Source organism: Typopeltis vanoorti, chromosome 4, assembly GCF_054136105.1.
Source record: "Typopeltis vanoorti isolate ZY-2024b chromosome 4, IOZ_Tvanoo_1.0, whole genome shotgun sequence".
Lineage (NCBI taxonomy): Eukaryota > Metazoa > Arthropoda > Arachnida > Uropygi > Thelyphonidae > Typopeltis > Typopeltis vanoorti.
The window spans coordinates 61,091,319-61,104,118 of record NC_143552.1 but is presented as its reverse complement, the minus strand read 5'-3'; the positions used below and the strand labels follow the sequence as shown (position 1 = coordinate 61,104,118).

The following is a 12,800-nucleotide window of genomic DNA, read 5'->3' as shown; positions in this document are numbered from 1 at the left end:
CTCTTTCCTCCATTCCTAAGCTTCTTCAACAACTTCCAGAATATTTTGCACCTTCTTGATATTTATTTTCTATGTTCTTGCCAAAGTTCTCCCATGACTTTTGTTTAGCTAGTTTTACACAGTGTTTTGCATTCTTGCATTTGTCTCTGTATTCTCTAAGAGCACAAGCTGACTTATTTACCAGGAACTTTTGATATGCTTTCTTCCTTCACTGCCTCTTTAACTTCCTGTGTCCACTATGGAGTTCTAATATTTCTATCCTTGCAGACAACCTCACCACATGCCTCTCTAGATGAATCAATCAAGGCTTGCCAGTGAATCTCCAAGGTTTGGTTCCTGTTCTCAAACTCTAATTTTTTCTTCAATAATCTTTGTGTATGTTAGTCTACAGTTCACATCTTAGAGCTGCTCAGCTTTTATTCGCTTTAAAACTTTCTTACATGTTATTCTTTTCAATATGAAATTCAATTTTATCCTGCTCAAGACTAAATAGCGATCACTTCCAAGTTCATATCCTCTGTACACTCTGGTGTCCTTTACCAGGGAGAAAACATTCCTATCAACAATAACATAGTCAATGAGACTTTTCTTATTCCTAGCCTCTTCTCTCCATGTGAATTTGTGCACATTTTTATGTTGGAACATGGTGTTAATAATAACCAGTCCATGTCCTGTGCAGAAATCCAACAGATATTTGCCATTATTATTAGCTTTGCTCTTTTCTCCAAATTTTCCCAAAATATTTTTGTATGTCTGACAATCATTTCCTACTCTGCTATTTAGATCCCCAACAAAGACTAACTTTTCCTTTTTCATTGTCTCAGTTGCTTTTTCTAAAGCCTCAAAAAATTCCTCCACTTCTACCTTAGTAGAACCTTCTGTGGGACCATAGGCACAAATAAGTCTCATTGTCCAGTTCCCCATTCTCATATTTGCCCACATTACTCTATTTGAGACCAGACTGACTGCCATTCAAGAAGATTAGCCTCGTATTTTGTGTTGTATACTATGGCTAATCCTTCTTTTCCTTCATTGTTATTGCCTGAATATAACATTTTGTATTTATTGCTCAGGAAGATCTCACCATTTTTTGTCTTTTTTGTTTCAGTCACCCCTATTATGTCTATCTGGTACTTATCTAATTCCTCAGCTAGCTACATTTCTTTCCATTCAGGCTTCTTATGTTGATAGTACCGATCTTTAACTCTGGTGATGTTGAGTTGGGGTGTGTTTTCAGATTTGTTCCAGTAGCTGACTTTTCATTGTTTGCCCTGGTTCCCTGGCGAAAACAACGGGGCCTTGTTTAACCGGGCGACACCCCAGCCAGCATGAAATTTTGTCGTGTTGTACCATCATTTTTTATTTTGGTTTAACCAATAGGAATACAATTTGATCAGCTAAATCCCAAATTGCCAGCCCATCCTCGTTCATTCAGTATCCAAGTAGATACCCAATAGGGCGCACCACGAGAAGGTGAGGATTGGGCATTAAGTCAGAAGCCCTGGTTGGTTCTCCACATTCCTTTAAAGGCTATGTGGAGGTCTCCTCTCAGTTATACAGCTTTGACCCTTGGGATTATTATGCATTTTTAATTCTATTCCTGTGAGTCTTTCCTGAGATAAAATTCAAATTATGCAAACATGTCAAAGTCCTAGCCAGTTCAGCTGAACATTCCTTTAGCACACATGCTGATATTCCATCTGTTCCAATTCTTCTTTCACCTTCTTATATGGGTTATGTAACAGCTCTAGAACTTCCTTGTCATGTACCTCTATCTCTTCATCCAATGTAATGATAGTACACTATGTTGCATACACCAGGTGGATAGATCTTGATAACTGAGCTCTCATCACTTGCAACTTAGCTTTTCATACAATACTCTTAACTTTTTCTGGCCTGAGCTTTATATTTCATAACTCCTCTCAGTCATTCTCAGCATATTTCTTCCACATCATCGTTTTATGGATCTCTTGTTTAATGAGATTGCACATCAATTTCACTTCATTCTATTTGTTCTTCGAACTCCAGGGACACATTCAGATACCGCATGATTTAAACTTCCCATGCATTGTCAATATCCTTCCTATTCAACAACTGATACCATGGAACCAAAGATAGTATTCTCTTGAGTTTGTCATTATTTCCAGATTTGTAGTTCAGCATATAACTTGTCCTGATTGGAACATCCGTGTAGTTGGCGACTTCTCAGGTCAGTATTCCATGATCAGTGTCACCAACTGGAGGCAAAATAGTCACATCCTTCACTGTGACACCTTAAGATGCTATGATCAAATCTAACATTCTTTGTCCTTGAGTTTCTTCTTTCACATGCTGCTTGAGAAAGTTTTCATGCAACAGCTCAACAAATTCTCCTTCATTCTTATGAGTTTTCTTTGATATGTCATCAATATTTAGATAATTTAAATCACTCATAATAATTACTTGTCTACTCCCCAGCAAATGAACTGCCATATCTATAGCAACACCCCACCATTGTTAGCCTCCACCAGATAGCCCTTGAACTCACTGTTACACAGAACATTATTACCATTATTGCTTTCACGTGTTTCTATCCTATGTAGACTCAAGTCATTTGATATCACTAGTAGTACTCCCACTCCTCTTCTATCTTGCCTGTCATTCCTAAAAATACTTTAGTAATCCGTTACACTCAATTCTGGTGTTACAAGATATGCCTCAACGAGGGATTTCACTAATCCCAATAATTTTAGGCTACAACTTATTCCTTGAAGAACAAACTCAACCACTTTGTTTCTGATGCTCCTGGCATTTGTATATATAGACATTATAGTTTAAATCACCCTGCACACTGACATTCCTATCAATATTAAGTATACACATCCTAGATGAACTTATGAGGGTGTGCTGAAAGGTCATGATAATCACCATGAAGGAAATGAAATAGAACCGCATTTTAGGTGTTTATCAGAACTTTTCAGCCCCACCCCTTACATACACATTCTCAGCATCCCTCCCAAGATGATCTAGTTTTCCTTATTCTCAGCATTACATCTCATTCCAATAAATAATTCTCTAGGCACCTGATGCAAATCCATTCGAATGCAGGCTATCCCTCTTATACAAATATTTCCTAGCATGAAACTTACATCTGTTTTTTTCTATATGCCTGCACATTGAATACTTGATCATTTCCCTCCTTATTAACTCATTACTATCATATCACATCTCAGTAATAAACTAACCATTTTTACTTTCTCACTTCTTCCATCAAGTCTTTCATATCCTATCTTCCTAATCATTGCTCTTCTCAACTACTTACTATCTTATCTTGACAATGCACTCACAATTCTCCCTCTCACCACTTCTGCTTCACTGTCTCCAGCAATCACTTGTTTCTAAAACAATCAACTCTTCTTCAATCCTCTCCTCTACAAAGCCTCATTTTCTCTTCCTATCATTGCACTTCTCAGACATACTTTTGACACTTATTCCATTTTTACATTTTTCATCACAGAATTCCCATACAACAGTTCACTACTTTCCACTATTCCACAGCAATCATTTATCTTTAACTCATCGACCAATGCTATCTTCCTTCATTCGCCTCCAACCACCAATCTCTTCTGTAAATGCACACATCTCAATGTTTTTCAATTCTTTACTAATGTTCTCACTTGTGTTTATATTTTCCATGCTAGCTTCTTTACCATTTTGACTTAAGTTCTACTGTTCCATGTCTTTTACATCTTCCTCTTCTTACTACTCTATGATGTGTCATTCACCACATTTGTACTACATTCATGCTACCATCAATTGCTTCTTTCACCAGATCACTCCCCTAGTTTTTTATAACTTTCTTACTACAAAATGGGTAAGCATTGATTGGATAGCTATGAAATCACATGAGAAGAATGAAACTGAATTTACTGAGCTGTTGCGAGACAAGTTCCTCAAGCAGTATGTGACACAAAGAACCCACGGTCAAAGAGTGTTAGATCTGATTATAGTGTCAAAGGAGGTTTCAGTTCATGGCGTGACTATTCTGCCTCTGGTTGGTAACAGTTATCATGCAGCGCTCACTTGGGAAGTGGCTAAGTTAATGAATATTCCATTCTGAAAAGGTTACATGCTGAACTACAAAACAGAAAATTATGACCACCTGAGGAGTATGCTGGGTTCTGTGGCATGGTATCATAGTTGTTGGACGGGAAGGATATCAACATTGTGTGGGAAGTGTTTAAAAACTACTTAAATGATGTGATATCAGAATGTGTTCCTAGAATTCAAAGAATAAATAGAGTAAGAGTGAAATGAATGTACAATCTAATTAAGCAAGAGATTCATAAGCAAAAGATAATGTGGAAGGAATACCTTGTGCATAAGGGTGATGTCAGCTATAATAATTATAAGCAATGAGCCAGAAGAGTCACAAAGTGTTGTATGGAAAGTTAAGTCTGAGTATGAAAAGAAGCTGGCTTTAGAAGTTAAAGAAAACCCAAAAGAATTCTATCAATATGCCGCAGGTAAGCGTAAGAATGAATTTGAAAGAATAACTCTACTGAATGCAGATGGTATGCAGGTGATTGATGCAGAAGTGATTGTTCTAATGAGTAATCATTTTGCTAAAAGATATCAACCTGGTATATAGAACACTGAACTCACCACTACCTCTTCACCATGAAGAAACGCATGCAGATGAGGAAGAAGTACTAGAGCTGTTGCACAAACTGAATATGAATTCTGCAATAGGAACTGATGCAATATCAGCATGGATGCTAAAAGAGTGTTCAGCTGAACTGGCTTTTCCTTTGACCAAGCTATTTAATTTGAGTCTCAGAACAGGGAAGATTCTGCAGAAGTAGACAGAATGTATGGTAATCACATTGCACAAGAGTGGTGCAAACACCGAAATGGGTTGACAGAGAATCTCTACTTTGCAATGAACAGGATGAGTTTACTAAGGGAAGGTCATGTTTCAGCAACTTGTTCACATTCTATAATAATGTTACCACTGAGTGAGACAAGGAGAATGGATACACCATGATACTTTTGGATTTTGCTAAGGCTTTTGATAGAATACAGCATGGAAGATTATTGCATAAATTGGAGAATATGGGATTGGGTTATAAACTATTGGCATGGATAAGAGCATGCTGACTGACAGATATCAAAAATATGTGTATGGGCGGGGGGTGAATCTGCAAGATTCAAGGTAACCAGTGGTGTGCCTTGAGGTTCAGTCCTTGGTACACTGTTATTCAATCTGAACGTTAATGCCATTGGGGAAGGATTTGACACGTGATATACAGCTATTTGCTGATGCAAAAATAGGTAAAGTAATCAGGAGTGCTGCTGATATGCAGTACTTGAGAAATGATTTGAATAAGCTGGAATTGTGGGCATGTGAGTTTGAGCATGAAAAATCTGTGCAGAGCTTGGAGTGAGAGGTGTGAGTTGGTAAGAAATTATTGCACAGGATAATAAATGAGGTATAATAAAAATAATAAGAGCATGCTGACTGACAGATATCAAAAATATGTGTATGGGCGGGGGGTGAATCTGCAAGATTCAAGGTAACCAGTGGTGTGCCTTGAGGTTCAGTCCTTGGTACACTGTTATTCAATCTGAACGTTAATGCCATTGGGGAAGGATTTGACACGTGATATACAGCTATTTGCTGATGCAAAAATAGGTAAAGTAATCAGGAGTGCTGCTGATATGCAGTACTTGAGAAATGATTTGAATAAGCTGGAATTGTGGGCATGTGAGTTTGAGCATGAAAAATCTGTGCAGAGCTTGGAGTGAGAGGTGTGAGTTGGTAAGAAATTATTGCACAGGATAATAAGTGAGGTAGAATGAAAGGTCATCTCTGGAAACTGCACAGAGTAAGTAAGAAAGTGAAAAGGAGATTTTTTTGCACGGTGAATAAGTGGAATACATTGAGAGTGAGTAGTGAGTGCTGCAAACTGAATGTCATCAATGCAAAGTATGATATTGTATTTGTTGGAAGTTTTCCCACTTGGTTATACTATAAATTAAAGATTCCAAGAAATTATATTCTTGGTTTAATCCTTTATCCAAGTGTAAGGAAACAAAGTTTGCACCAGAAGTAATTTCAGGACTGGGCAACTTGTATATTGAAGCTAATGATTTCACATCACTTGCCTTCTAATCTAATCCTGTGGCCTCCTCTTTAAGAGAGTTGCAGCTGATGAACAGTCTGCTTCCATGCCTCTCTATCTCTTGCTTCTGTAAGATTCTTGTCCTTCCAATCTTTGATGTTGTCATTCCATTACAGTCGGGGTCTTCCTCTGCTTCCTTCCACCACCCCCTGCAATACCATTCTGGGAAGCTCTCCAGAACCCCTCATCAAATGTCCTGCAATGCTATTTTTCTTCTTTGGATACTAGCCATATAGTCTCTTTTCATTTTGAATCTTTTAAGAACCTCATCATTGCTCACTCTCTATTTAAAATTTATTTTCAAATCAGAAAATAAATTTTCTGATTTGAACAGAGAGTGAGAGATATGGGATACTAAAACTTGCCTTAGTATCCCATAATGTAAAGCACATCCTTACAGACATGTATAATGTTATACATTATGGGAAGGGTCACTACCCAAAACTGGTTTTGACCTTTACTGAGGTCTCATCAGTGGGAATCAGACCCAGAAGTGATGCCTAAGTTGAAGTAATGCAGAAGTCATATTTCCATATACGAATAGCCAAAAGGTTACTTTGTGTTGGAAAAACTTCCAACATCTATCTCTAATCCAGAGTATTTTAATAAGGTATTTTTAATTTATGTATGATATTGTAGTTGTGAGCGTTCGAACTCCTGCAATGAATATTTGGACCATGAGGCTTCGAAGTGATACTAATTTTCTGTTAGGCAATATATTACAAATATCTCTAAACAAAACAACAACAACAAAAAAAAAAGTTATTAAATATATTTCAGATGCATACTTACCATTACAAGATCTCAAAAGCTGATTTTTACAGTTCTTATAAAACAATTCCTGAAACAGAAAATAAAAATATGTTGCAGTATTTAGGATTTTCTGAAATAAAAATGACACTGATATTAGATGATCAACTGAAAATAATAAAGCTTTTATGAAAACAGGTTGCCACTTTATTCCAACCTATAAGCTAAAAATTAATAGGTCTACTAACTAAATTTTATTACACAAAGTACTAATGACACACATACATACCTGTATATTTTTGAAGGTAAGGATAACACAGTAGTACATAATTTGATAACTGAACCAAAAATGGTATGAGATTGGTATGAAATTTATTTTCTGATCTGTGGTTATTTCAGGGTTGATTATTTATTTTCATCTTTGGGAATAGACAAAATAAATTGTGCAACAAAAAGTTCAAATATCAAAGGACGATGAAGAAATTCTAAGTAACACATTGTATTCAAAATCAAGCAACGACACAAAGGTTGCTTCGTTAGAGTTAATCCACTAATGTCTCTACAATTACCATTAAGAGATTAATGGCAGGAGGGGGATAATTACATGATGAAAAGCAGAATACCAATAATGTTTTGATCCATGAAAAATCCAAAAGTATCTGGAGTGTTTCATCACTTCAGTCAGTGGGGGAGGTTAATTACACTCTTACTGATGCAGAACAACAGGTCATCTTAGAGGATGATCTGTTGTACTGCTCCACTAGCCAAGTGCTGAAACACTTGCCCTGCATTAATCCTATAAAACCCTTCAAGTAACTTAAATGTTTCAATCATATCCCCTCTTTTTTGTGCCTATCAGCCAACTTCTCAGCCTGCAAACTGTCAATCTATCCTCATAGGGAGCATTCCACAGACCACTCATTATCTTGGTCATGTGCTTCTGGACCATCTCCACTACTTACTCATCCCCAAGAAACTCAGGTGACCAGACCTGAGCACAATAATTCAGATGTGGATGTACCAATGCCTTATAAAGAGGAATAACAATTTCATTGTTTCCGCTTGTTAGTGTATTCTTCAAGAGCCAAGTAATCCCATGAGCTATCTTGGCAACCTTAGCAATATGCCCTCTAAACTTCAACTCTATCTACTACCACCCCCAAAATCCATAGCTTCATTTATTTCCTGGACCACAGTTCCATCAGTGTCGTATTCAGCTTGAAATCTTTTTATCCCAAAATGTGTAAATGTACATTTCTCCACATTAAACTGATACCCATTATCTTAAGCTCACACATATGAAATTCATTTTCATCTTTGGGAACAGACAATATAATAAATTGTGTCATAAAAAGTTCAAATACTGAAGGACAATGGAGAAATTCCAAGTAACACAGTATACTTCAAATCATACTGACAGCTTATTTAAATCATCTTGCAAGCTCTCCATATCTCGTGTGAGTATCTGATTTTCTGGTATTCATGATAGCCTGATAATTAGTTAGTCAGTTGATGTGTCATTCAAGATTAGGCAGGTCATTATCTCTGGTTATTCACATTGTACCATATACTGCTAGTCTGTCTTGGAAGACTTTTTGGATTTTGGATGGTGATTCAACATTCCATCAACTCTCCAGCTTTCGGATATAGGGAAGTATCCACTAAGTATCATTTCTCTCTCTCTTTTCCTTACTTAACAATTCCAGACAATGTAAGAGTGGGTGACGGATCATAACTGGCAGCACCTAGACTATGAACAGGTGTGCTCAGGATGCATGTGTAATAAGATTCCATGGTCCTGGAGAAGAAATGGCTGCACTGTTTCCAAAACGCAGCACTCAATCCGAGAACAGAGCCAGGCACCACCATTATAGGATGATGGTCTCCGAAGACCAACAAATCCTCAACAGAACCACTATTCAGTCCAATAAGCACTAAGAGACATTAGAACCAACAGATGGAAATGAAACTGCTGTCCCTAAACACCAAGGATCACCCACTATCATTGATTGATTGACTGAATTGTGTTTTTATGGTGCAAGGACAGCAAAGGTCATACAGTGCCAAGACACAGGTTACATCAGTATACAGAGTATTAAATAAATACTTATATGGAGATCTAAAACAGGTATAATAGTTATATAATAAGTATAATAATAAATAGTTCTCTACAAGGTATTAATAAATAGTTATAACAAGATAAATGAATTAATAAAATCTATGTACAAGGATTTAGTATCTACAATGAAGAATCTACATATAAACAAATTTAAAATCAAATGAATTATAAGATAAATTGCAGAATAAGAGAGGTTAGGCATATGGAAGAAGGTGCTTGCTCCATTATTAATAAGGAAGAGGTCATGGTTGTTGAGCATTCACTCAATGATATGACCTCGTCTATTCATGTTGACACTACCCCACAGAGTGTTATGTTCATTAAAGTCATCCATTAGGAGTATGGGTTGAGGTAGTTGCAATATGAGATTATCAACAAATTTCATTTAATTCATAACCCAGTGGTAAATATATTAAGCATTCTGTAATAAGAAACCCCACAGATAGGCAAATCACTACTGCTATGGAAGCAGATGATTCCATAGCAACTGTTGTGAGCAGTACCATCTCCACTTCTGTCCTTGTGTACAAGAGTGATATTCTTGAAGGCAGGTGTCTTCACTGGGTTTTAAATATGTTTCCTGCAGACAGAAAAAAAAAGTTTGCGTTTCTCACAGTAGGTGCTTGATATCATCAATATTCTGGCAAAATCCATGACAATTCCATTGTAAAAATTTTCCTATTTTTTAGGCTTCACAGACTTGTTTCATTTCAAGTTTCTGAGGAATTACTCTTATCAGGTTTATATTTCTCATTAAATTTGGGAAGTATGGACAACCAGCATCCACCTCTTCCTCTTGAAAAATCTCCAATACATCTTCAGATGCATCAGGATCACTGAGTAAGTTAAAGTTACATTCAGTGGATACAGAAGTTTTTTGTGTGTGTGTGTGAGAGAGGGTCTGGTGGTTTGTCTTTAAGTGATAACCTTGTCACAATTTTATTTTATTTTATTTATTTACTTTTTTTTTAACAAGTAGGTTCTCATCAAATAGAATGTTTTTAGAGTGGGACCGTACATTATGCAATTGATGCAATCAACAGAGAAACAATACCAACTGTCAGGTTTAGGTGTGGTGAAATAGATATAAGAGTTGGAGTAGTTGTTGACATTTTCTTAATTGTTACCTTCTCAGCATAAGAACAGGTGTGGTAGCGGCTAACTTCCTTTTTGCCCCCTGATATGATATATTTTGTTCTGTTTTTATCTTTTGTATTTCTTTTTTATCTTTCCACTTTTGACATGCACAGGAGTAAGCTAGATAATCTCCTTGACAATTTACATATTTAGCTTTCTTTGCACATCAAGACTGATTATCACACTCTTTACTTCATTGGGCACAGGTGGCAGAGTCATGACAGGCAGTTTGGGCATGTCCATATTTATGGCATTTGAAGCATCTTATTGGATTAGGGATGTACAGTCTAACTGTAAAGTCAGCTGTGAAGATGTGAAGTAGTGTCTTGTGCAAAAAAGTGCACTAAGTTGTTTGGCTGCTGCAGAAGTTAGTTGAAATGTGTTTGTGCCAGGAAAGATTGGAGGTGTAGGTCAGTCCAAGAAGGGGGAAATCTGATCGTGTTTAGATGTCTCAGTATTATTGAAGCTAAGGGGGGAGGATGCAAGCTCTTACTTGCAAGAGATCAGATGGGACTGAGTTTTGGTGGCATTGAAGTCTCTATAAGGTTGTCCTTGCCCTATTGGGACACAGCTAAGAGATCAGAGTTCAGGCCACCAATCATGGTGGATCTTAAGAATTCTAATGAAAATCAAATGAAATGGAGGAATAAAGTGTACTGTCATCAGCAAAGCTATGGATAGGATTGGACATCTATGAGAGCAGGTTATTTATATACAAGAGGAAGAGGGTGGGTGAAAGAACAGAATCCAGGGTACCCCTACGGTGGTTGGGAAATCTGAGGAGACCATCCATCATGACACATAGTGAGTGACCAGTGAATAATTTGGTGATCCTGTTGCAGAGAGTGTAAGGCAGGCTATAGGATGGAAGTTTGCTAAGTAGGTCCCTGTGCCAAACCCAATTAAATGCCTTTGAAATGTCAAGGGCAACCACATGAGTTTCTCCAAATTTTTCCATGGCGTGAGTCAGATATAGATAGTGAAAGCAAGATCAAATGTAGATCATGAGTGGTAGAATCCATACTGCTGGTCACTGATTAGTTGGTAGGTCTCTAGGCAGCAAAGAGTTCATTGTTTACCTTCCCATAATTTTAGGAAAAATAGACACGAGCGCAATGGGATGGTAGCTCACTGGTTGACGTTTATCACCTTTCTTTTGGATAGGCTGGATGTGGACCTGTTTCCATGTTGAAATGTTGTAAGGATGCACTGAATATTCAGTGCATCCCTATCCAGAACTTTTTTTTACTTCAGTATTCAGCCACTTCAGCATGTTTTTCAGATATATGACTTTGGTCAAATCAGTAGAAGGATTTTCAGTAGAATGTAACTTAAGTAGAATGGTATTCGGCCGGCCGAAGCAGAAGAATTCCTGTTGTATGCATCATAACAAGTACAATCAATCAGGAAAAGCCTCCTCTTATCATTTTAAGGTTTATGTCTGATGAAATCTACCTGTTTTGAACTGCTAGTTTTCATCAGACACACACACCAAACACAAACCTTAAAATAACAAAAATCCTAATTCAATACCGAAGCAATTCTGCTTCAGAGAAATTAATTTTTCATCATCAAAGAGTAACTGTATTCAATTTTGGTGTTGTAAAATAAACAAATCAATAAAGAGACTGAAGCAGTAAAGAACTAATAAAAGGCAAATATATGGATGCCTTGGCAGTGCATGTGTCCTTCAGCAGTGAAAGCTAGGGCAAATCCAATGCCAAAGATTGTATTATTATAAGCTCATCAAAATTTTCGAAACTTTCAAAGTTTATATATATATATATATATATACAGGGTGTTCGGGATAAATTTGACAGTTTCGTAAGGAAAAAGAAAATCTTCTTTGTATCTATTAAATTTAATGAATTGACAAAAAAACATTACAGGCAGAGTTAATTACAATACTATCAACAAGATTTACTCAAAATAACCACCATTAGCATCGATCACAGATTCAATTCTGCTTCGGAACCTCGAACAAGCTGATGCTACAGTCTCCCTGGGAAGGGCCGCAAAAACTGTTTTAATTTTATCCATTAACTGGGCTTTTGTATTACTGGAAGTGCAATTGGTGTCTTTTTCAACTGCGCCCCATACAAAATAATCCATGGGGTTAAGGTCTGGGGAGTTTGGAGGCCAAACATTTGGACTGGTGAAGTCGTAGAAATTTTCAGACAACCATTTTTGACTTTTCCCAGAGGTGTGGCAAGGGGCCGAATCCTGCTGCCATACATACGGCCTACCATTGGCTACCCTTGTTATCCAGGGCTTGACTACAGTTAGCAACTCCACGAACAAAGCCCGAATTCCAATGCCAGGGTTCTTCAACACCTGTTCCTGCAGATTTGCGAGGAATTCTGCTGTACGAACGCAATCAGATCGTCTGCTAGGGATCTTTCTTCTTGCTACATCCTCGTAGTCACCATTGCAAGTCTCTAGTTCATGCCTGATTGTTTTTACTGTATTCAGGGAGCATTGGGCAGCAGTCGTAATATCCTTATTTTGATGGCGGGCACGAATCATCATGATACAAGTTATTCTCTTCCATGATTCAGGTGGGTTCCAGCTATCCATCCTTTCTGACATCTTGTATATGAATGAAGAAGGGTCCAAACTTTTAAATGAAG

The 12,800-nt window shown here is 37.2% G+C and overlaps 1 protein-coding gene across 2 annotated transcripts in view; it reads right to left on the bottom strand.

Annotated features, from left to right (window-relative positions):
* Hpr1 (THO complex 1-like protein Hpr1) overlaps window positions 1-12,800 on the bottom strand; it is a 311,940-nt gene that overhangs the window by 195,175 nt on the left and 103,965 nt on the right. For both annotated transcript variants that reach the window (XM_090391220.1, XM_090391221.1), the window contains exon 6: window positions 6,957-7,005. In XM_090391220.1, the coding sequence (XP_090247346.1) occupies window positions 6,957-7,005 (49 nt within the window). The remainder of the gene's footprint in view (window positions 1-6,956; window positions 7,006-12,800) is intronic.